Below are 25,368 nucleotides of genomic sequence, written 5' to 3'. Positions count from 1 at the left end.
TTAAAAGAAAATAAGATGTCCATCCTATCTCTCACACTCCATACACAACAAATTTTATAATTCAACATAATATTATCAATCACTAGTCTCCATTTTTTACGAAAAGAAAGTTAACAAATGTCTACTATTAAAACATTTTACACATAACCTTTTCTTCAATCTCCCATGAACTCGTTTGGCCTGTAGAAAGAGAAGAGAAAAAATGGGGTCAAGAGAAAAATAAAAAAAATACCTCACATTTGTTTGGAGTATTTAAAGCAAAAAGGTGGAAAAATAGTTTTTTCTGAGAAATAAAATTTTTATATTTTATGAGAAATAAAAATTATAATGAGATATGAAAAAATCTAATTTTCATTGGCCGAAAGTTTGGACAATTTTTTTAAAAAAATATCTTTAAGTTTTCAAAAAGATTGAGATATTTTTTTAATTAAAGATATAACAGATATTTTACACAATTTTTCTAAAAAATAGATACTCAACCAAAGATAAGCCATTTTGCAATGTGCCTTTTTTTGGTATAAAAAATTTATTTTTAAAAAAAATTATGTACGGCTTCTGAGCAAAAATATTTTTTTTAAAAAAACTAGGAAACCAAATACATCCTATATCCAATGATTATGAAAAATAGGTGTATCGAACTACCACACGAGCTGTCAATGATGTAATCTCCCATTCCCACTTGGACGGTCAGATCGCAATCAGATGCCTACGGAGGCCAGATCTATCAGATTCCCAAATATCAACGGCTTAGAATGCGTGCGTTCCACCTTTAGTCCTCAGACTGGACAACAAGGGAAGGTGGGGAGGCAGAGAGAGGGAGAGGTCGCGAAGAGGAGAAGAAGAGAGACGATGGCGTCGGGGTGGGGGATAACGGGGAACAAGGGGCGGTGCTACGACTTCTGGATGGACTTCAGCGAGTGCATGTCGCGTTGCCGAGAGCCCAAGGACTGCTCCCTCCTCCGCGAGGACTACCTCGAGTGCCTCCACCACGCCAAAGAGGTCTTCTTCTTCTTCTTCTTCTTCTTCCTTGTCTCCCCTAACCCTAAAAATACCATCTTCTATCGATTTCGAGAAGTTGTTCGTATATCGTTTAAGAAAATCGTCGATCGGTCGGGGAACGATGATATTTGTTTGATCTCGTCAATTGGCTTCGAGAAATCGTATCCTCGATCGACCGTTAATATTTGGATATTGGTCTTGAATAGGTTTTAGCTGTTAGGTCGGAGATTTATTTTATTGTTCGATTCCAAATTTGTACCATGTTAGAGCGAAAGATCGACGGTTCACTGACAACCATATGTTTTGCCCCCCGATGAAAGAATGAAATTTGAGAGGTTATAATGCCAAGGAGTTATAGTGGAAGGAGGGAATTGAAAACTGATAGTGGAATAGTATCATAGCTTCCTTTGATTTGATCTATTCCTGCTTCGTTTTTTTTTTTTTTTTAACAATATAGGCTCTTTTAAATGAGATCGTTTTTGAGAAATTCCTTCACGTGAAGTTGATGGTGATTTAATGACATCAGTAAAGGTATACTAGCTGACGATGGTTTTGAGTCTGAAGCCTGGGCAAGAGTTATGTGTTTTCCCTAATGCACAAGCTAGCATGGGAACATAAATTGACAATACTTCTTCCTATCTTTTCCATTAAAAAAAAAAATCTTCCCTTCTAGGTTTCAGATAGGGAAGGATCTGAAACAATGTCTGTGGAAGCCATTTCCTGCATAGATAATTCATCTTTTTCCCCCCTCGTTTGCTTTGAGCAATCTCAGTTTTGTCTTTTGACCTTAATGTTCAGCAATGTTGATTGACATACTGGCCCATCTTCTGATCAACAATTAATGGTTAATATATAGGAATCACTCCATTCCTTTAGCTGTAGTTTTGGATAAGTTTTTGACATTGTTCCTGTAAGGTCCATCACCAGCATAAATATCACAGATTGTGTTAGGCCACATCAGATTAAAAATAACCACATATTGTAGTAATCTTATTTAAACTGCCAAATCAATCAAACATGTTTAAACTCCAGTTAATCCACAATACATAAAATATTGAAAAGACTACTCTAGACATAGACAAAGTCATTTTAGAAAACAAAAGTTGCCAAGTCAGTAATGTGGATCTTCATCCCCAGACATGTCCTTCACAGTTCTAATGTGCACCAAATAAAGGCCATTGCCATAGCATATGAAATCATTTGCCTTCAAAAGAAAGACCATGCCAATTCGCCCAGCCTTTTTATCTCTGTAAACAACTTATACTCACGGCATGTACGAGCATTATGTTGTTTAAGTGCATAAGTTACTGCATCTATTTCATACTTGATGAATCTCAGCACATTAGTTTATCTACCTATTGCTTTAATCTATTTCCTAGGTGCCTTGCATGTTAAATCTCCCACTACTCTCTCTCTCAATATCTCTCTCTTAGTTATTGCTTTTATCAACTTCCATCTTTGAGATATACAAGGGTCTCGCCAAAGCAATTCTTTTTCATTTTCACTTTCACAACTAAGTGTTATCTCACAGCATAGTCATTTTCATTCCCATGTGCCTTTTATGCCTCATGACATTGAGCCGTGGAGGGCCTTTTTGACATATATACCTAGCTAACATAATGTTTAGAAGTGGCTTTTAGTTGGATATAGTACTCAGCGCCGCATAAGGGAAGAAGCTTTGATGGTAGGTAGTTTAATTGATGAGATGAGATCAATCAAGAGTAACATAGATATCATAGTGGGTAAACTGGAACAAGGCAGTTCTCTTGTTCGTCTGTATTACCAAGTGAACAACTCAGAAAAAACCTAATTTGATGAAGTTTCTATCCATTTTTCCCCATAAAAAAGAGATAAATAAAGAAGAGAATTTCTTGCTCTCTCCTTAGTTTCTGAAGTTCGAGTAGATACTGTGGGTTAGTTTAAGGAGCTCGAATTGGCTTCATCTCTCTCTCTCTCCACATGTATGTGTACGTATGTATATGTTTGTAGTTGTATATGGATACATAGATAGATACCTTAATCTCTTGACATCATTGTGATCGCATGCATTACTCCATAAGGCAGGGGAATACTCTTAAGCGAGAATTGTTTCAAGGAAAGAAGAAGGTTTCCTTAGAAGAAATGGTTTCCTTTAAAAGGATGCTGCTAGGAGAAGGATCTTTAGATTCTTTACTGGACACAAACAGGAATTAAAAATGTTATGATTGAAAAGGAAGATTAACTATTTAGTTGATTATGCAATCTTCTCTTTTGATTTGACCATGATAACCTATCATGATTTATGCTTCCTAGATAGCCTAGGCATGTGATTGAGATAGGCAAATTAATATGGTCTGTTATGGTATATGGATAGTATATTTTAATCTTATATCATTTTTTATATTTATTCTAATATGTGGATAGTATTTTTTTAAAGAATGGTAATGATTGTGCCAATTGCTATCTTACATATGTTGGTAATGTTATTGTTATAAAATGATCATTGGGTACTTCGGTTGCTGTGATGTTGACCATCAGATGTTCATACTTAGAATATTTCTTGGTAAAGTCTTTGGAAATGACTTGACTGCTCCTATTTATCTGCTTCTAATTTTTTTACCTATGATATACGGCAGCTTCTTTCTTTCATTTATACCAGTTTGATTTGATCACTTTGCCTGAATTTCATAAACTTTTTACCTGCATTCTACTATATATTTTTTTAAAGGATCTTCACCTATTGTGAAGAAAATGTATCAGCAATGGTTGTTCTGTTAGCTATGGTATTTTATGTTGACGAGGACTGAACAATTTTTAATTGTTTGTGTATTCTCCCTTTAGAAATCTGCATCAATAAACAAGCTAAAACATTTTCTAGTGACTTTTTATTTGAACTTTCTGTATTCTAACCATCATCATGAAGCCTTTTCCCCATAAAATATAGCAACAAAACTCATAGTTGAGAAGACCCATGGCAGGATTGAGAAGATACTATGAACAATGTTCAATGCGATGTTAGCTCTCCAGAAATTGATGCAGAAAGACAAGACACAAGTTTAGGCAAGACAGGGGTCTGCAATGAAACCTATATAGCTATTTAGGGGCAGGAAGATCAACTTTATTGCTTACATATTTTAGGCTCATGCAACCTAGGGGCAATCCCCAAAGTGTCTCTCCTTTGATGAAGGGGTGAGATGATAACTTTGTTCCAACCAAGCAATAGAAAATTTCCCCATGTTTCCTTTCCTTTCTCTCCCTTATTTTTTTTCTCCTTTTATAATCTTTTCCTTTCAGTTTCACAATTATTAATGAGAACATAATGAATATCATGCTTAAATATCTTTTTGTGGTGTAGACTAGTCCTCTAACGGCCAACTACAATATTTATAAGATCTGAATTTTAGAGTTGAGAACTGAAAATTTCTGGATATAGTTTTGACGATTTGCATATGAGGAACGCCAAGACCCTCCAAAGGCCGAGGACAAGCCTTGGGATGACTTGAGACCTGAATTTTAGACTTGTGAACCGAAAGTTTCTAGACAAAGTGTAGAAGATATGCATGTGAGGAGCGTGAAGACCCTCTGAACGTAGAGGACAAGCCTTGGGCTGACAATATTCAGCCAGAAGTTGGAGGAAGAAAGGATCAAGGTGAAACTAATCCTAAGGATTATTGGATTCCCGTAAATCCTACAATAACATGTAAAGGGTGAAAAACTTCTTTGTAGTTGATGTGGTAGGAGTGGATGGATGTCTTGGGACTCGGGAGGGATCTCTGTCTTAAATCTTCTTTGATAACCTGATGTGAGAGAAGTGCATGGATGGCTTGGGAAGACAACTACCTTCTGTTCTTTTTCTATTCTTTTATTTTTATCGTTCCCTTCAAATTTTTCATTCTCTTCTAATTTTTAGGTGCCCAAGAAGAAGTGGATGCCCCTTTTATTGCATAAGAAGCGAAGGAGTTGATGTTCTCCTCTAATCTCTCTTTAAGGGGTTTGGGCCCAATATAACTAGCTGGCACCTTTATTAATGTCTAGGGTAAGCAGATGTAAATGTTGCTATTCATAAAAATGACTAGGGTATGATCTAATCTCTGCTATTCATAAATTGGACACCTAAAACATGTAAATGATGCTCCTAGACACTTAAAATTAGATACAAGGATTGAAATTTCAGCCGAAACTGATCCATTTTGGCCAGACAAACCAGTTTCAGCTTGTAACCATCCAAACTGAGCAAAACTCTGCCAATTGGGATTTAGCTTCAGCAAAAACTGACTAATTTTGTTTCTCTTTTGGTTTTTTCGGCTGTTTTCGAGTGAAACTGATTATACATGCTACTTTTGTTCATAATATTGATATTCACTATCATTTTGGAATATTTTTTACGTTTTTTTAATTTAATGTTTTTTTTGAGGCATTTCTCCATTTGTATAGGTAAAATGAGTTAATAGCATCTATTTTAGGTCATCTTTTCATTTTCGAGTTAAAGAGAAAATTCTAAATGATGATAAGTGTAATCTACTAAAAACAAGTACTTTCTTGATATTGACCATATATTTTGTGGAATTTTGAAAATTAACGGCATTTGGGTCTTTGGCTTTAAGAAGTTTAAGTAAAAGGTTGCTTTTCCTAGATATAGGGCATATTTTTGAATTTATAATGGTAATCTTCTAAAAAGAAACAGGAGAAAAGGAGTCAGTGCACAAGATTTAGGCTTGGAGATGCTAGATCTTAGCGTAATCCTTAGGACATTTAAATGAGATGCATCTAATCATTGGTCTTTTTCATACTTAGTAGATTATAAGTTATATGTTGAAACTTGTTACTTAAATAAAGGTAATGTTTATATCAAGTTTCATATATTCATATGTAGTTCTATGTTAGTATATTTTACAACTCTAGATATTTACACTATCAGGTGTTCAGTACTTAGGTTATTATGAGGTAGTAGTTCCCTATATTTCATCATTTTTTCAAAAAAAATTATAATTCTTCATACTTTCAAGCTTTCAGCTTGAAAACATGAAAACATAGCTTTGATAATTATAAACAATACAATATCTTTCAAAACTATGTAATATATGTTTCCTGAGCTTATTTTATTTTTCTTAACTATTCATCATACTACTTATTTTGGCTGAAACTCCAGACTCAAGCCGAAACTTGACAAGCTTGACCAACACCAAAACTAGTTTTCTGTCCTTGATCAGATCTATGACCTACAATAACTGAACAAGAAAGCAGAATAATTAATTTACAGCAAATTGATTCGAAGATCTAACCTTACCTTTCTTCCCAAATTTCCATTTTTTCACGCCATTAAAACACGATTTTCAATCTTGATTATGCTATTCTGTTTTATACATTTTTTGACCTAGCATACACATTCATTAGTGCATGCTTTCCAAATTACTTTTTCTCTTGAAGTATCATTCAACAGATTTCTGAATGTTTAGCTTTTCAGTTGAAGAGGACAATGTATTTGTAGCAGCATAAAGCTACATGTTGCTGTCCCCCCTCCAAGCCCTTCCTTAAGATCAGATCCAATTCTGGAGTAGGGAACAAGTGCTCTTTCGCATTAGTTTCACTTTTTCTGTTTTTAGAAAAATATTTTTTTTATTTCTATTTTTTAAAAAATATAAACATGTTTGGTAGAATCAATTATTTTAAAATATAAACATGTTTGGTATAATCAATTATTTTTTAAAAACAAACATGGTGATGGTGGTGGAGACGGTGGTGTGGTGGAGGCAACGGTGGTGCTGGTGGTGAAGGCACTAATAATGTGATGGAAAGTAAAGATTTCTTACTTTCATTTTTTCTAGACATAAAGAAAGTGATTTTTTAAAAAATAAATAGTACCAAACATGTTTTTCGTCTTGGTTTCTGTAATTTTGTTTTTCAAAATAGAAAAAAAGAAATAAAAGCAATGCCAAACCGGCCCTTAATTATACAAAATCTTCAACTACTACCACCTAATTCAAGAGGAGCTAATAAAACAAGACCAAGTGAGAGCATATGATCTGCTGAGAACATATTATTTTGTAAAGCATTATATATTCCACTCACCTAAAGTAATGCTTTTGTTAAAGGAACAAGGAATTAATGATAGAAATTTCAATTAAGGCATGAAAGTACAAAAAATGAACTTTTAATTGGAGCCCCATGTGCTGATAGCAATAGCCATCTGAGTAGATGTACTAGCACATTAAACTTTATCTTCTACATTGTTGGCTATAACTACTGGTTTATTCATGATGGATTGACAAAGTTGTCAACACCACATGCTAATTCCTTCTGTGTTATGGTTTTTTCATTTACTTGCAATTCCTGAATCAGCTTGCATGGTGGGTGGGCATAAGAAATAGGCACATGTGCACATTTATACAGAGAAACATATATGATGAAGAGTTGTATAATAGAAGAACTGTAATTAGTTAGGCAAGCACCTGTTTTATCAATGGCTAAGTAAGCACTGGCGTCTTTCCATGGCTTTATGCTACATAGTTAAACAACATTTAGCTACAAGTGGATCGAAGATCCCAATGTGCACAAGAAGATTCCTGCAGCTCTCAACACTACCTGCAAAGCAACAGTCACATGAGATTCTTACTTGGCTGCATCTTGTTTACTATTGATATTTAAATGCCAAACAAGAGCTAGCAAAATATGGATGTTAAAATATGCAGATGGAACCTCTTTAAAATCTTTGAGTGGGATGGGAAAGTTTGACAGCTCTGAATGTTTTTGATAATTTATGGATCTTTCTGATAAAGAGTCTGATTTTTCAAATAATTGTCTGAAATGAGAATTCTGACCACATGCTTATGCCCTTAATGTCTTATGTATGGTCTTTCGTGAAATTATATCGATAGTACTGGAAACCATATTATTTATTTTACATACATACCTAATACCCAGGACAAGTTTAATGAGATCAATCGATAAATACTAGGAAACTTCATCTGACCAAGCTACCAAATAAATTACACTTAATGATTAAAAAAATTGCAAGACCAATGAAAGAATTTTTTTTAATAATGTTATGTTTAAGAATGGACATCTCCACATCTGAAATGCAGGTGCTAATTTTCTGGCAATTGTAATATTAGAACTCACTGTTCTACTGTTCACTTTTCCACCATGGTTAGAACAGAAGGGGATTAAGGCCCTTGTTAGTCATTAAGCTTGCACCAATCAGGATTGCCTAGATACCATCAGTTCCTTATAATGTAAGGATGCTTGATGAATTACAAGCATCAATCTGCATGTCTTTGACCTGTGAACAAAATTATAAAGATAATAAAGTTCTAGATACCATTCCTAGCTTGACTATGTGAAATTTATTGCAGTTCCAACGGAGAAACAGAATTTATAAAGAGGAGCAACGTCAAATCAGAGCAGCTGCAAGAAGGGCCAAGGAGGAAACTGAAGAAGGTGGTGCAGGCACTCATCATTAGCAGTCATTGCAAGTATTGACTACCAAGCTGAGGACTAAATCTTGAGCAATACTTTGTGTTTTAACATGAAATGATTTTGTGCAACACTATTGCATGATTTCATTTCAGGATTCGTGTCATATGCTTGGCCGATGCAAAGGCCAAGGTAATAATCATAATAACCTGAATGAGGATATCATTTTGTTTAAACTTTGGTCTGATTTTCAGTGAGGATTAAGAAAAAATTTCTTTGACATGCTGAACGTTACAATGATATATGGTCGCATGTCTTGCCAGGTTTTCAAATTGTGAGGTATATATTGATGACTAATAAGGTAATTGATTTTATGCTTTTTTTAATCCATAATTTCTATTGCACTGCATTGATCCGATTTTTCTTATTTCAACGAGGTATCAGTTGAACCATGTTCAACCACCTGTAGTCTCAAACCACAATGATTTACTTGCGAGGTCGATGAAGCACTAGTCACAAATATGTTTTGTTATTTGTTTGGAAACTCTCTCCTCCATCACTTCAGAACAGACTATGTTCCGATATCTGAAAACCTTATTTTGGTCAGTTGCATAACCAGCCTCTGCTAAAATCTAGTCTGACAGCAGCTCGAAGTTGAATACATAATGCAATGATGCAGTGTGGAGCAGCAATTTGCTCGTGAGGACAAGGAACCATTAGTGAATAATATGTTCTGTATTTATTTGTTTGGAATCTATGACTTAAGATGCTACTTTGGAATGATCCTGATCGCTGTGGTTCATGTTACGGCCGGTGCAACGCACGGCTTGGATGCTACTTTGGAAATTGTGATTATGGTGGGTGATGAATGTTGAAAGCCATACGAGTTATGTGGACCCTTTCTCCTTCTGTCTGTTGGTGAGTTTGGTCTTGGTCTGAAACATAAGTTTGACATCAAAAATCATGTTCATTTAAAAAAAGAAGAGAATATGTGGATCTGAGTTTCCTATTTTAATTCACTGGAAATCCATGGATGGCTGAAGATTCATGATCATTGTGGTTCATGTTACTTCCGGTGCAACGCATGGCTTGGATGCTACTTTGGAATGTGTGATTATGGTTGGTGATGAATGTTGAAAGCCATACAAGTTATATGGACCCTTTCTCCTTCTGTCTGTTGGTGAGTTTCGTCTTAGGTCTGAAACATAAGTTCGACATCAAAAATCATGTTCGAAAAAAAAAAAGAGAGCATATGTGGATCTGAGTTTTCTATTTTAATTCACTGGAAATCCATGGATGGCTGAAGATTCATGATGCTTTGATCTTTTTCTAAGTTTAAGGCTTAACTTGGTAGTAGATGTTTATTCAAACTTGGTGGCTGCCACAAGTTTGCTGCTAATACAGTCGATGCCTCATGCTTACTCGGATTAGTTTTAGACTTTAGTTGGAGTCATTTGGCATGCATCTTTCACATTGCGCTGGCACAATCAATCATCAGTGCTCAAAGACAGTTGACAGGTTATGGAATAGGGTTGTATCTTTCACACGGAAGAAGAATCCATCTTCCTTCGCGCGAATCCACAGTTGGATCATCCACCACAAAGATCTCAAAGCGCTCCAAACTCCATCACAACAACTTGCACCAATCATAAAGTGACTAGTGGATGATCCAATGGTAAATTTGCACAAGGGGTAGTAGGGTGTTGGGCCTCGTGCTAAAAGAAGAAAGGAAGAAAAGAGAGAGAGAATAAAGTCGATTCTACTTTGCTCTTCCTCTCTCAAGATCCTTTGCGACGGGTGTTTTGTATTGCAGAGGGCTATACAATTCTGAATAGCCATCGTATCATCTTCTATTTCAAAGATGGATAGCTGTCACTCATGCTATATTTGGCACCAAATGACACCATGTTTGGGTTTCAAATATAAGCAATAGCCAGATGAATGATGTGACGGTTATTCGGAGCTACTCAAACTTCTACAGCACAAAACACGCACTACAGAGAATCCAAACTCTTTCCGTAACTAAGCACCGATGTCTCATGTTGGATCAGCATACTGCATTTGTGCATAAGTCCTTGCATTCTACAAACATGCATAAGCATACTGATTTCCTTTTTATTTAACCTTATATTAAACATATTAATGCGAGATCGCTTGCATCTATACTATCTCCATCTAGGAATGCTTAGTTGCCTTCGAGCCTTTACTCCAAATATAATGTTGCATAAATGTCCCGCTCTTGTGAGAAGCCTTCTTATATTCCCCTCTCCTTTTTCATATATTTTGATACATGTTTCACTGATTTTCCATGCTATCTCCCCTATTTTTAAAGTTCATTCCTGATGATTGATGGAGTCATCAGACCATATACCTCCACATGCTCATTCTGTGCTAATAGGTTATATCTATAGAGCAAATATGCTGGTCACCCATACAAGGTCGATCCTGCTCTTAGAACAGTGCCTACTATATCTTCAGTCTGCACATGCTCACTTTTCTTTCTGATTTTTAGATTTTCAGTACCTTCAAACAAATATATATCATCTTACAACTCAAGTTTTAGGCATTTCCATATTTTTGGTCAATTTCTACCAACAAATATAAGATGCAACATTTATCATACATGAGATCCTTGGTTTTGTAATGCGAAAAAAAAGCCCAAGCATTGACATAAATTTGTGAGATTATGATGCTCCCAAAACTTCCCAAGCATTGAACAACCCTTGGGAGAATGATGTGGGAGCATAGGGAACAGTATTGCCCTCAGCCTTACGTGTGTTAGAGTTTACATTGATGATTAAAATTGCCATACGTAGGGCTGCAAACAAGTCGAGTTGTTGGTGCATAACTCTCGCTCCCTCAGGAACAAGTTCACTGCAGTGTGTTCAACTAGGAAACAAGCTCAGACGCCTTCAGTTTTGCTCATGATCAAGCTCGGCCTTGAGACCTTAGGCTTGCAAAAACAGATAGAAGCTTGACTTGATTACAAGCTCGTTCAACTTAGTTCAGATTGGCTCATTGGCATCCAACCTATATAAGATTGTCTGTGTTTACATAGTTTGTAAATCCACTCGCTTTTCTTGTTCCTCTCTCTTATAAATTGTTAATGAGCATATATCCTCTATCCATAATAGAAGAAGTATTATGATAAACAATATAGGTGGCTCATCAGCTCCTATTATTTCTTTCTTCAATCAGCCACACGCATTACACTTGAAAAGATTAAGTTAATAATGGGATCAGACTATTGAGTTTGTTAAGATACTTCCAATTAAATTCTTGGACAAGACATTGCCTGAAACTCTCCCTCTTGTTCTCCTTTTGATGCTCTTTTTGAGGAAAAAAAAGACAAGCAAAATCATTGTGTTTGGCAAGCTAGCATCCTCTTTCCTCTCCCTGATGCTTGGTCTAGAAGCTCTCTTCATCTAGTTATTTTATGTAGCGAACTCACAAAGTGTGCCTTCTTAGCATTACCCATCAAAAGTAGCAGAGAAGTTATATCAGTGGTATATGAAGACTGTTATTCAAGAAAGGCAATCCTAACATTCCAGTTTGTCAGAAAAGCATGCTAAGAAGCTTGTGAAGCGAGCAGACTATTTTCCTTGCCTTGATGGATGCTTCATCATATGGTACACATGCAAATGTTACTTGATTAAGAGTTATAATGCACTGCACCTACCTAATTTTCGGTTGTAGAAAAAAAAGTAACCATCAAGGATAAAAATTCAGAATTTTACGATAGGTAACTGCAAAGAAATAGATAGAAGTAAATATTCAAGCTGCAGGTTTCAAGGAAACAAACCATCACTAACATATCTGTAAGCATACATGGCCTTTTCATTGCCAAGACAAATCATCAGACACAATATAATCCAAATTACAGAAGGATGTATAAGAAAAATATATCTCATAATCCAAATGTTAGCAAAAAAAAAAAGCGATAATTAAGCAACACCACAGTGGATTAACATCACGACTCATTGTTTTAGGGCGTAACATGATTTAGCTGCTCTTGGATGACTTCTGTATGAGTTATGACCCTTGAAGGAATCCATGTTGAGGAAAAGCTTTGTTGTTTATGATTGTATATATGAAATTCTAATGACAGTATATCACCTAGACTAGCAGATTATTTGGCTGAGTGAAACCATCAAGCAGTGCCATGGTTAAATGGTAGGTTTTGGTCAAAGATTTTGTTAGGACTGCTGCAGACTAAAGCGAACTGAAATTATAAAGCAAACAAAATTGGTTGGACAACAAAAAAGTGGCGAGTTACAGAGACTGTAGGAAAATACCCCACTTCAGTAAATCACATTCTTTTGAGTCAGTGAAGCAACTTAGTTCAGACACATACAGCACTAACATGCATGGCCACATGAAGAATGCTAATTCTCTTCATCAGACTCGAAAGACTGTCTCCGCCTCAGAGATTCCAATACATCCGGTGGCCGATTGCTGCTTAAGACACCAGCATTACCCATTACGGACTTCAGCTTGGGAACGCTCATTGAACGGAGTGGGGGGGTTGCCACAGTCCGATTCACCTCCTTAAGCACAGATCGAACTGTAGCTCTGGCTGCTGCATCAGCCACAGCTGACGCAATCTTCCCGCCAGTTCCTAACTTCTCTGAAACTCTGGCATAAATTCCAGTGGCTGTCCGGTCAGCAGGTGAGCAGTAGCTGTCAGACCTTTGGACATTGGCAACAGCCTCTTTGACAGTGGATTTGGCCTTGGCAGCCTCATACTTCTGCATGTCATAGATGAGTTCTTTCTGGAGTTGCTTGTCAGCAACTAATATTTCTTCAATCTCATTCTTGTAGTCCTTGAGAAGGACACGGAGGCATTCCATGAGGCAGCCTGTGAGTGGGCTGTTCTGGCTCTCAAGCAGTCGCTTGAGCTCAATGAATATGGGAATGGCATTCTGAATCAGGTTCTTTTTTGCTAGTTGAGTAACCACCTTCCCCCTGGCAGCAAGGAGGGCTCCACCTCCTCCATCCCCACCTTCATCGTCCATCTCTGTCGTGTCAGAGCCACGGTTGGAATGGATTCGCATCTCTTTGCAAGCCAGAATTTGTAAGGTGTCCTGTTAGTAAAGCCTTTTCATCAGCACCAAAGATAAGTATCCTGGTTAGATAAAATTCTAAGTTACTGTTGTTTGGTCCCTGGAATTATTATTCAAGTTTACAATTCAATCCAATTCTCACAAGAAATTGACCTGCAGTCATGCCAAAACACATGCAAAAGAGATTATGCTCAGAAATTGCATAAGTCATTCTCAATTTCAAGACCTTTGCTTCTTACTAGTTGAGTGTTTATCCATACTAACATGAAATGCAAACACAAATCAGGATAAGGAATTACAATTAAGTTTGGAGATGTCAGACTTGGATTGCAGGATTATTGATGGCTGTCCATAAAGCAAATTTCCATGTAGAGGTCTACCACTTCTATATCTGTGTAACACTAGCATTATATTGATCAAGGATCTTCAGGTTTACCCAAAAATTGCACACTTGGCCTCAATAATTACAGATCGTGCATACCATATGTATATGCACATTTGTAAACAAGCATACATATACATAGGGATACACACACATGTACATACATAAATACATATTTATACACCATCCATAAGACACAGAAATGTCATATTGTCAGGTTGCTAAAGATTCTCATCTTACATAATTCTGGACTTTGGATACTTGATAAAACTACAAAAGGTCAAGTAAATTTCATGACAAATTCTGATGGATGGTTTGGTGGACACGTGTAATGTGTATTTCTATAAAAATGTATGATGCATGTCTGGTAGGTGCAGTGTATGATGAGTAACACGTTTTAAAGAATATGCAATTTAGTTAGTAGTCTTTGTCATGAAGTGATTGATGATGTTTATTCTCATTCAATCATTGATATATAACTAGCAGATATTTTAAGTCTCCCAAATGCAATATACACAAGTTGCCAGACTGAGTATAACAGTCATATATCAGATGAGGACGAATCCAGTAGTCAGCTAGGTACTGATAGGTAGCTCCCAGCTGTCTGGCATCATGCTTGCAACAAAGAAAGGCAGCAGGCCCAATCCTAAAATCACTGGAGATTGATGTAAAGCAGTAGATTCAGCACACTTTCTCCAGGTTCCTTCCTAAAGCTTGTTACAAGATCATCTTTTATACAACCTCCCAACCACAGGTCTACCAGCAACTTTATGTTGCAATTATTCCTTCCATTTGCAAATCCGCTCTCTCTCTTGTATTAGTTGCTAACAACAAAAACAGAAGATAGAAGGCTTATCACCTTCAATTGGTAAAGCTCTCAAATGCATTGGAAGTGATAAAGCCTCACACCAATTATTGAAGGACAGCTAGAAATCATATTCTGCTACTCCACTGCTAAAATGCTTCTTTTTTTATAACGAATCCTTATTTTGACCCCTATCGAATCAAGCCAAAATATGGTTACTTTTTATCCGATGAATCTATCGTCTACACTGTCTTTTTTCTCCTGTGATGAATTTTCTTGTTTTGAACCAAAAAACATTCTCCCGACGTGAAGTTGAAACCCGCTCATTGGTGGAAACCAGCAGTTCCCGCTTTGGGCGACTTACCAGCGCAAATGGTCAAATTGCTGAATCCTGAGCATCGTTGTGTCCGTCGATACCCACCTGCTCGGAGTGCGGGTAAGGGCTCACCTGTTGATTGTGTCGTTGCATGCCTTTTGGTAGAGCCCCCACCTCCCACGGCTAGAAAAGTGTAACCTCAGCTTATGCATCAACTCAAACATATCATTATGCTAATATACAGGATAACAAAGACATCCAGACCAGTTTTCAAATTCTTTAATTGACAAGATACTACTCAAGAAGCCAAAGTATGGTTATTATTATAAATAACTTTCCTTCCACCTGAAAAAATTTATGGTAGTGATCATACAGTACAGGGGCAAAATATGAACAGCTTGTAGGTAGCAGATCTGGATCAAACTTCTGGTAGATGTCATGTAGGTTTTACAGTGTGGAGATAATCCTATTGGATTTACTGATGAAAAAAGAATAAAGTATTTTGATTGAGTATTATATATCAAATATTACGAAATCATTTATTTGGTTATATTTATATCTGCATGTTTGGATTTTATATCTAAAGTGATCCGTGTTTTTAAAGAATTTTGTTAGATGAGAATATAAAATGGAATGCAATTTGATTTATTCGACAAGACACCATCCAAAGTATTTTATTATGCCCTGAATTAGAAATAGAATTCATATTTATATAGCGTACCTGAACTACAGACTGCCCGGTGACATCGTCAACATTGAGCAAGCCATCAGAAGCAGCTGCCAGGATCTCAGCACATAATTTGGCTGAAGTAGCTAAAAGATGCTCTGGTGCCATTTGTTTTAACAAAGAAACATAGATGTGCATTCTTTGTGACCTTGATCTCTCGTCCGTGCCTCTGCAATCACAAGTATTGAACTAAGAATTATAGCAATCAATGTATCTCCTTTGATGGCTCAGAATCTGAATGAAAAGCATACCTTATGGAGAAAAGCTGAGTCTCAGTGTGTAGACCTCCCTGAGTCTCACTATGCCCAGCATGAACATGGCAATCATTTAGAACCAAAATGGCCTCTATGAAACTGTTATATGCAAGAAGTGGTGCCTTAACTGCCCCATAAATCCACCAGTAAATGATTTACTTCAACTATGGGTAATAGTTCAAAACAACAAAGTAAGAAACATCAAACCTTTTAGGATGCTCCCAAAGAGGAAATCTGCCAGGCATCTTATCTTTTCAGAATCATCAACCAGAGATAGCAGAAACCGAAGGAACAACACTCCTTTCCACTTTACATAATCTCTCTGGATAAAAGCCAAAGACCTCGATGATTGAGTAACCAAGAATCATAAACTTAAGTGACAATCTAGAGGTTAAAGTCATTCAGAAAACACACCTGCAATAATCGTGAAAGCAAGATAAATGTTTGTCTTCTCACAATTTCACAAGGATCTCGCAATGATTTAGTGATCTTTGGAATATAACTGTTTAAGTTGCAGAAAATTGAGATCAGCCAAGCACTATATAACAGAGGCATGGTAAATTAAAATTAGTCAAACATTTAAACCCTTGGAAAATTTGACAATGTGCCTCCTTTGGCACATCTTCACATTTATATTGCTGTCAAGGGATACGACATGCACCATCGGTTGATGGAGCATGATGCAAGAACTAGACATACAGGAAAGTTTAGCTAGAGATATGTAAATGATGGCTGCATATAGAGAAAGGGGGAAAAGAAAAAAAAATCAATCCCATGTTTGGCTCCAATTGTCATCAGAGCTCTAACAGCATCCTGTTTCAACTTATGGTGCTTAGTAAATTAGGGAGTTTCTGTGGAACAGCGCACCTCATGAGTAGTTGAAGTAAAACAACGAAGTTTCATTATGATTCAAAATTGTGATGTTTACCATTTCCAAAAAGAACCACATACTAGCTGTTTGATATCAAGTATTATGACTAGATCAAGTGTGAAGATGATTGTTAAACAATTTCAAAAGCAGATGTAACGAAATCCTTTGGAACTTCAGTGACAAGAGCAATACCAGTCAACTAAGGCAGTATATCGAACACAAAAGTCAGCCATCATCACCATGATGTTATTGCGAAGAGCTGCACAGTTACTCCTCCCAAGCTCCTGAAGCACCAACTAACCACAATCAACTTACAGTAACAGTTAAACAAGTGATAGGTGACAGCATCTCAAATTGCAAACCTGCACAAAGAGAGGAATATAGCGCTTTGCTAGTTTATCATCAACAAGGCAGATTTTTCCCAGTGTCACCCAGGACTGATTGTACAAAGAAGGGGATATTTCTTCAAATGAAACTGTCAAGCCTGCAAGCTTTTTAGGTCTTGGTTCAGAATTCCTGGAAGTTATGATGGTGTGCAATAAAGGTACAATGCCCTGCAAATCAGCAGATGGACAGTACAAAACCAAAGACCCAACAGTGAAGACTGCAGTCACTGCTTGTAACATCGACTTTGATGCCAAGAAGTCCTTCCCATTTCTTCTCCCACTTTGAGGTGGTGTTAAAAAGCTTTTAGCCTTTTCAGCTTCCGAGACATCTGATACATAACCATCAACAATCTTCAGAGCTTTGGAGAGTAACTGATGCACCCAGTGCAACACAAGGGCATTGCCTTTCTCCGGTGTTTCCTTTCGCTTGCATAAAGTTTTCAGAGCTTTTATATGAGCATCAACCTATGTGCAGACACAAAGAGAAGGCAACATGATTGCAGAGTAATAATGCATGAAGCTAGCAGATATCAATAACTATAACCTTCATGTGATACATAAAGTGAAAACCAGCCATGATCAGGAGCATCATTTTGGCATTCTTGGATTGGCTATGTGAATCCTGTCTTGCTATCCAATCCTAATCAATGCCACATGCCTGTCATGGCAAAGAATTATAAATTTAAGCTGGAGCAAAGTGCTTCAAAACAATTGTGCTCACATTAGCTTAATATTGGAATTCTAGTTCACTTCGTAACAAGGGAATACAACAGAAAAAGTAAATGTTAGATAGGTTGATGAAACATAATTTTTTTTATAACTCAATAATTAAATGAACTGTAGATTGAAGAAACAAATAGCTTATATTTAAAATAAAAAAATATCATATATATTTGAGTTGCCTATACGATTAATTCTCTACCCATTATTTAAACTCCAACTCTCAGACTGACAGAGTCCTCTAATTTGCATGCTCCTACCCACGATATATTTGCAAAACCTATGGATTAGATTTTATTTTTAAAATAATTTTTGTAGTTGAACATGGCTTTAACTGTGAGCAGTCCCATTAAGAATTCAATGCACCAGATAAGGCTCAGCACCTCAGCCAACTGATGATCGAACTTGCAGATGACGAAATGATATTTGTCAATGCCAAGGAGTATGCAAGCACGCACTCACACACACCTCAACACTTGAGCAGTCCCATGAAGAATTTGATGTGCCAGATGAAGCTCAGCCAAGCTGACTATTGAACTTGCAGATCACGCGATGATATTTGTCAACCCTAATTAGTGCAGGTTTTATTTAATCGGCTTTTTTTTCTGTTGATGGCTCTTATAGTCTTAAAAAACAACTCTGAAGATGATTATTTTCATAAGAATTGGTTGAAAGAGAAACCGAAAGACAAATTGGCAAGGTCACGCTAGATTAATTGCACCATGAGGGAATATGCCAACAAACTCTTGCCTGAAATTATGGTGTTTGCAATTATCCAGAAGATAAAAAAAATTTCATCCTGGCATATTCCAGATGTGAAACTTTGGAATTGTGAACCTGGTGGTATCTATTTGGCTAGAATTTGCTCTAGAATTTTGCATAGCTAGCCATTCTCTGGCTATTAACACTCTAACAATGAAACAACTTCATCTAAATCATGAAATCATATAAGTTAGCTGCAAGAAAACCTTACCAACTTCACAGTTTTTATGTAACCATAAAGCTTTGAAAGCATACTATCCAACCAGGCAGCTTATTAATATTATTTTACAGTAAGTTGCAAGCATATTCATGATATTATCAGAAAAAAAAGAAGGGGGTCCCGCTGACAATATTTGGATCTTCATCAATTTGGAATATGGAGATGCACCTCCATGGCAGCAAAAGCAAAGGGAGATAATGAGAGAAAGAGAAGAGCTGAAAGGCCACAAGCGAGCACAAATAATTGCAGAGTGCAGAGAGAGCAAGCAAGCGACCGAGAGAGAGAGAAAGGGCTGTATATCTTGTAGAATATAGCTTTTCATTTAGTTCCTTATTCAATAAGCTATAGAATGGCACGCCACTGAAGGAGGAAATTCTAAGAATCCAAAGTGGCATGACTAAATCGATGCTCATTCAAGCAGTCTGTGTCTTGTTATATGAGCAAACTACTATCAGAATGTATACCAGAACCAGATTCCACCAACCACTTGCTTGTATCACATCTGATCTATTGTGCACCAATATTCTTGAAGATACTATATTAAAAGACTTTGATAATTTTCAAAAAAGGAAGGAGGGAATAAAATTGGAAATAGCACAAACTTCAAACACGAGCAGACCAGTCTAACACATTAATCCATTTATCAGTTGACCCATTTGTTGCATTACCAAGGCTGTGAGATTGACCAACCTTAATTGATACTAGAATCCTCCCAAATCCATGTTATCTATGTCAAATCAAATTGTGACAGATGCAAACATTTCAGTGCAATTGTTAGTTGTGAGGCAGGATGCCGGGGCAGGTGCTAATGCAGGAACAGGGCCAAGGAACTCCTACACAAATTTATCGCAAGCAAGGGGCTAGGTAGAGGAGCAACAAGAAGAGTCCAAGGCAAGTACAGAACATTAAGTTGAAGGTTCTGATTAGCAAGGTGGATGCATCCTCTTGAACAGTTGAAGCAAAGAGATAGGAAAAACAAAAAAAATAAAGCAAAACGGATACCTTGTACAAGAGTGCCACTTTGATCCCACAATTTTGTTCAACTCCTTGCATGTCTGACAGGTTAGTTTTAGCATAGATTTTCAAACAATGCTCTAATATGAGCTATAGGCATTATTAATTCATTGATATAGGAATTGAAATTAATTTGGAGGAGGGAAGAGTTATATTTCTAACAGTCATTTTAGCCAATATCTGTGGACTATGTGTCTCTAATTCTATTATAGTTCTAACAGTCATTTTAGCCAATATCTGTGTACTATGTGTCTCTAATTCTATTATAGAAAAACCTAAGGCCATCCACACTAATTACTTCAAGGGGTCATTGACTTTGTAGTTTGGATAATGAGAAGGCCATCACGTGGGAGAAAGTGGCTAAGATAAGTTGCTAGAAAAACAAAAGGGTGAGTGGAATACAGGGATCATCAGGACCATTGTTAAGAATCTGAAGGGTATTATGAAAAATAGTGGAAGAGCGTTGAAGTATGTTTATGTTAGGGGGTAGGGGGAGGGTGCTAAGTTAGCAATTCAGTAGGCCTGCATGGAGAGTGACCCAAAATCCCTTAAGTTTTTTTTTTCCTATTTCCAATATCAAAGGGGTTGGTAAAGGAAATACGTGGTATAGGATAAAATTAGTTGACAAGGAATTTCTTAAAGTTGAGATCATTTATCGTGTTTCCTTGCATCAAGATTAATGGAATTTTCATGTTGTAAATGTGGGGCAAGAGACATGTCATAGAGATAAATTATGGAATATAGACTTCTGAGCTTGGGGAACTAACTGCCTTTATAGCATATGCATGTTAATCATATATTAATCAGCAGTTACCTCACTCAAGTGCATGTTAAAATTCTCAATACGGTTGAACAGCTTCTCAGCCAAATCTACAGCAGGCCCCATAGGCAATTCCAAGCAGACATTGGAAATGGTTTGCAAGAGGGAAACACGATCTCTGGCCCATGAAATAGAATTGAGTTCCCCTCTGTCGAGGGCTTCACCTTTCTCTTCTAGGTTAACCATGTCTAGGAGCTGCCACTGGTGATGAAGGAACTCCCAGTCAACTGCCTTGGGCGTGAATAAAGAGACCTCAGAAAGAAGCTGCCAAGCCCCAGGAGGGGCAATCCACTTCTCTATTGGCATGGAATTTCTCAGCCACGAGGATTCTGATGCTGTAATGACGTTTTGAAGTGAACTAGCAATGGAATTCTTCAGTTTTTTCTTCTTTCCAAGGCTTGCACATATCTTTTTTATACATGGTGCCACCTCCCCATCACAGATCCCTTTCAACAAATCCAATACACCCTCGGGTAATAATGACTCCAGATCAGTTGCATTAGTACCCAAGTTCACTTTTCCAGCTTGAGAAATCCTGTCCAAGACCAATTCAAGAAACAAAGTTTCACATTCCTCTTGAATGCTTGTCTCATTGTCTACAATCAAGGGTGGCACAGCATGAAGCCATTCACTTATCACTCTACCATCTGGAAATCTTCTATAGACCTGCCACCCCAACCCAATCGAAGCACAACAACCATAAGCATGAACAGTCATAGCAAAGGAAAACCCAGCAGGGGAACCCAAAATGGAAAGGAAATCATTACCTCTGACAGAGCTGCAAGAGCTGCTTTGCGGATACTGACAAGCGGGTCAGCGCAAGCAGATCCCACTGTTTTGAGGAGTACCTCATCAATAGGCCTGCCTATCAAAGCCATCGACTTTGTGATGAGAAGAAGTGCCGCCTTCCTCACCGCAGCCTTCTCATCCACACACCTCCTTCTTAGGAGCTCATTGAAGCCAGCACTGCCAATTCCCATAATTTCATGAAGCTGAGCATGATTCTCCTCATCCCCAGATAAAAAGCCAACCACTTGAGCCATATCCAATAATGCCCGAGCTCGGACTCCTCCAACCGAGTCTGAGCAACGCTGTACTAATGCTTCCAAGCACTTCATCCCCCACTGGCAATCAATTATCTCACTCGAATCCTTCAGTCCCAACGGGTCAGGCAACGATGTCAAAAGTGCTACAATGAGATCGACAGCGAGCAGCCTGAGCTGTGTCTTCCCCTTTGTCATCTTCACCGTATACTGCATGAAACCAATTTGATCCTCACCTTCCATTGCTCGAACAATCTCCATGATGGAATCAACTGCCAGAGCTCTGGGCTCGGACTTCTCCGGCGCCTTCATTGCCAAGAACCTCGGAAGGTACACCAGAGCCTTCCTCACCCCATCATTGTCCCGACACAAAGGTACCATCGTTCTCGTAAGAAACCCTAGGGCAGAGGCTCGGGCAGGGCATTTCACCGGAGAAAGGATCATCGGGGCCAAAGATCGCAGTACCTCAACCGCCGAGAGCATCTGGTCTCCATGGTCGGGCCTAGAGACCAAACCATAGAGTATCCGGAAGCAGAGGTCCGGCAGCCGGTGATGGCCAGTGGAGGCGTCGAGGATGGCAGCCACGGCCTCGATCAACGACTTCAGGCCATCGTGGGAGCTGTCGAGCCGGATGCGGCGGAGCACGGAGTCAAGCAGTTCAAGAACTTGGCATAACAAGTCCCTGGCGTCCGATTGGTGGTCCGCCGGTAAGACAGCGGCAGCGGCGGCGTCGCGGGGCCGGCCAGCCTTCCGCTTCCGGCGGGTCTTCCGGCAGTCGTGGGAGGTGTCGACCGGCGGGGCAGGGGCTGGGGAGGGGGAGGAGATGGGCTTGAGGGCGCGCCGGAGGGAGCGGAGGAGGGAGAGGAAGGGGAGGGGTGTGAAGAGGGTATACAGGGGAGCAGAGGGGGAGACGAGGAGGGAGAGGTAGGCGCGGGAGGCGAGGAGGGAGAGGCGGGGAGAGGGGGAGTCCATGGCGGCTGAGAGGGGGCAGAGGAGGGAGGAAAGGGGGATCTTCCGGGCGGCGAAGTGGTCCCAAAGGGGGTGGCCGCCGCCGCCTCCATCGAGGAGGGAGAGGAGGTCAAGGAGGGAGGGCTCGGAGAAGGGGGAAGGGGTGTTGGGGTCGTCGTGGTGGAGAGCTTCGAGCTCGGAAATGACTCGAGAGAGGGCTTCGTTCTCCTCATCCTCCATTAGAGAGAGAGAGAGAGCGAGAGAGAGAGCGCTTCAGATCTTGGGAGTTCCCGCTCGTGAGATTTGGAAAGCTCGTTGGTGGGTGAGGATCTGGTCACCGCTTGTAGAGTTAACCGCGGTAATGCTGGGCTGTAACGTTAACGGGTCGGGTATTGACACGCAACCGACCCGGACCCGACTGCGTTATGCCGGTACGGTCAAAAAGTTTTTGACCAGGAAGCCAAAATTTGGCCCGACCGCATTTCTCCATTCTGATTCGGGTTAGGCTCGGGTCCGGTTCATACCAACCTGGGAATAATATTTTATAAATAATGGCGTTGGTAAATGGTGCTAGTGTAGCCATAACGAGTGTCGAAGGAAAAACCCAAAAAAAATGTTAGTGTTACAAGAAAAAAAAATCTTTTTGCAGAATAATACATCAAAAAAAATAGTCAATTTTGCCCGTAGATTATAGGGTGAGATGAGTAATATGCATCTACTATATATTTGATATACATATTTTTAATATCTAAATATCATTACGGACCATTGAGTTTGTATCGTCCTATTAAAAAAGAAAATTTTGTTTTCCATAATATCAATAATTAATTAAATTTTTAACAAATTTAACTTACACTCATTGCTAAATTCAATGATTCTAATAATATGGTAAAAGTATAAATGATTAAAAGTGATTTGCATGATTTGAAAGGCTTATCAATGAAAAGAGCGATGCTTTTTATTTGGAGATTTCTGGACTATGCATTAAATATCTCGAAAGCAGATTTATGATAACTTAATGTAATGCAAATGTTTTACAAAATATAAATTTTAAAATATTTTAAACTTTGTAGATTTTGCAACTCCAACCATTAAATTTGTCCATAAATATAAAATCCTTTGCCTACTACTTGTTTGTATTATAACCATGGGCTTGTTGATCATGTGTTACATGTCCTTTCCTTATGCTCCAACCAATCCAACCATTACCATATCTTTAATACACTCTCTCAATATCCCACCCAACGTCCTACCTCTTGACCCATATGTCCTTCTGAAGTCTTGGCAACTCAAACCATACTCAAATTCAGGGTATGGTTTGCATAACCAATAGGCACTCGGGCCGACTATTCAATGGGTCAAAGTCAGTTGTCCAAAAGATGAAGTTGGGATAGAGTTTATTCAAGCCCTAGTGTGATCAAAGAGAAAATAATTGATGAAGAGATGCAATGTCTAACCCAAATTTGCTTGAAGTCGGGCATGAAATAAAAACCAAATTCTTAATAAACCTTTATGGTTGTCATAATTGTGAGATGGCCTATGCGCCAATCATGACTTGGTTCGGGCAATCCGTAAGCTATTCAATCAATGATGAAGAAAAAAGAGTGAGATAAACTAAAGAGATAATTAAGCATATGTATGAGATTTACCATATTTTTTCTCCACTTCAATTTCATTTTTTTTTCTAGTTTTATATTGACTTTCAAGCATTAGTTTTCTTTCAAAGGTGTACGAAGTGATATGTGATCAAATCTCGTCTTTACCAAAGTTAGGGTATTAGTGAAGGGCCATGCAGATCTCATAGATGGATGGCTTTATATCAAATTGCATTATGATACTTGAGAGTTGTTTTAGTCCTTTAATCTCTCTTAGGAGCAAAAAATGAACCGACTAATATGTATTTTTATTAATTAAAAAAGGGTGCATATAGTATGCCAAATGGATGGATGGCCTCATATCGAATTTCATTGTGATTTTAGAAGTTTTAGAATGCTTGCCTTTTTCCTTTTTAGCATATGGTAGAAAAGCTCATCCTTTCCTCCCTCGAGTCACTTACATTATGATGGAAGTTTTAATTTCAAACTTTAAAAAGGTTGAAATTTTTAAATAGACATTTCCTTTCTGAAAAAAAAAATCTCATTCTTGATGGTCCATATTGAATACTTAAACATAAATATACTTGCATTTTTTAATATCTAGTTGCTCCAAGTCTAGTTGGATTTTTAGGGTGATGGGATGGTGATCACATGCATGTATGCCCTTGCTCGGCTTGGCTCGGCTCATTGTGCCATACATGTGCGCATAGTGAGGTGAGGTGAGGCATGCACGGTGCTTATGCATGTGTGGGTAGCACATTTTACCACATGCCCCAATCAATTCAAATTTTGAAATTTGATTTCTTACCATAGTATTACAGAGCGAGTTTAAATTATATCTACATATATTGTGGGTTTTAATGCGCATATGTTATCAGATACTTATAAGGCGCAAGTGCTAGTAAGCTTTGTAATCAGGAACGTATGTATTATAGGTTTTAATGCACACATGTTATCGAACAATTATGAGGTGCCAATGCTAGCAAGCTTTGTAGTCACAACTTGTAACATATATGTAACAGATCTTAATACTCACACACTGCTGAAACTA

The 25,368-nt window shown here is 38.1% G+C and overlaps 2 protein-coding genes across 2 annotated transcripts; one reads left to right on the top strand and one right to left on the bottom strand.

The window, feature by feature from the left end:
- The first annotated feature begins 797 nt into the window (after window positions 1-797).
- LOC103715079 (NADH dehydrogenase [ubiquinone] iron-sulfur protein 5-B-like) lies at window positions 798-8,671 on the top strand. The gene is made up of 2 exons (XM_008802593.6): window positions 798-999; window positions 8,331-8,671. Exons 1-2 carry the CDS (start codon window positions 850-852, stop codon window positions 8,436-8,438), a joined length of 258 nt encoding a protein of 85 aa, XP_008800815.1. The 5' UTR covers window positions 798-849; the 3' UTR covers window positions 8,439-8,671.
- A 3,930-nt stretch (window positions 8,672-12,601) lies between these two features.
- LOC103715120 (binding protein) lies at window positions 12,602-23,040 on the bottom strand. The gene is made up of 9 exons (XM_008802651.6): window positions 21,499-23,040; window positions 20,726-21,397; window positions 17,172-17,660; window positions 17,002-17,093; window positions 16,353-16,440; window positions 16,146-16,260; window positions 15,936-16,065; window positions 15,679-15,853; window positions 12,602-13,475 (listed from the first exon to the last, which is right to left on the bottom strand). The coding sequence occupies exons 1-9, from the start codon at window positions 22,960-22,962 to the stop codon at window positions 12,777-12,779; spliced, it is 3,924 nt and encodes a 1,307-aa protein (XP_008800873.4). The 5' UTR covers window positions 22,963-23,040; the 3' UTR covers window positions 12,602-12,776.
- Window positions 23,041-25,368: the final 2,328 nt, after the last annotated feature.

Source organism: Phoenix dactylifera, chromosome 14 (assembly GCF_051530095.1).
Source record: "Phoenix dactylifera cultivar Ajwa chromosome 14, Ajwa_hap1_PhDact_Kaust_v1.1, whole genome shotgun sequence".
NCBI classification, from domain to species: Eukaryota; Viridiplantae; Streptophyta; class Magnoliopsida; order Arecales; family Arecaceae; genus Phoenix; species Phoenix dactylifera.
This window is presented reverse-complemented; position numbering and strand designations above follow the sequence as displayed.

Coding starts and splice junctions, on each gene's coding strand:
- LOC103715079 (XM_008802593.6), top strand. CDS start 850: ATGGCGTCGGGGTGGGGGATAACGGGGAACAAGGGGCGGTGCTACGAC. Junction 1,000..8,330: donor GCCTCCACCACGCCAAAGAG/GTCTTCTTCTTC, acceptor AATTTATTGCAG/TTCCAACGGAGAAACAGAAT.
- LOC103715120 (XM_008802651.6), bottom strand. CDS start 22,962: ATGGAGGATGAGGAGAACGAAGCCCTCTCTCGAGTCATTTCCGAGCTC. Junction 17,661..20,725: donor TTAACATGCACTTGAGTGAG/GTAACTGCTGAT, acceptor GTCTGCACATAG/GTTGATGCTCATATAAAAGC. Junction 15,854..15,935: donor ACTCAGCTTTTCTCCATAAG/GTATGCTTTTCA, acceptor TTGTGATTGCAG/AGGCACGGACGAGAGATCAA.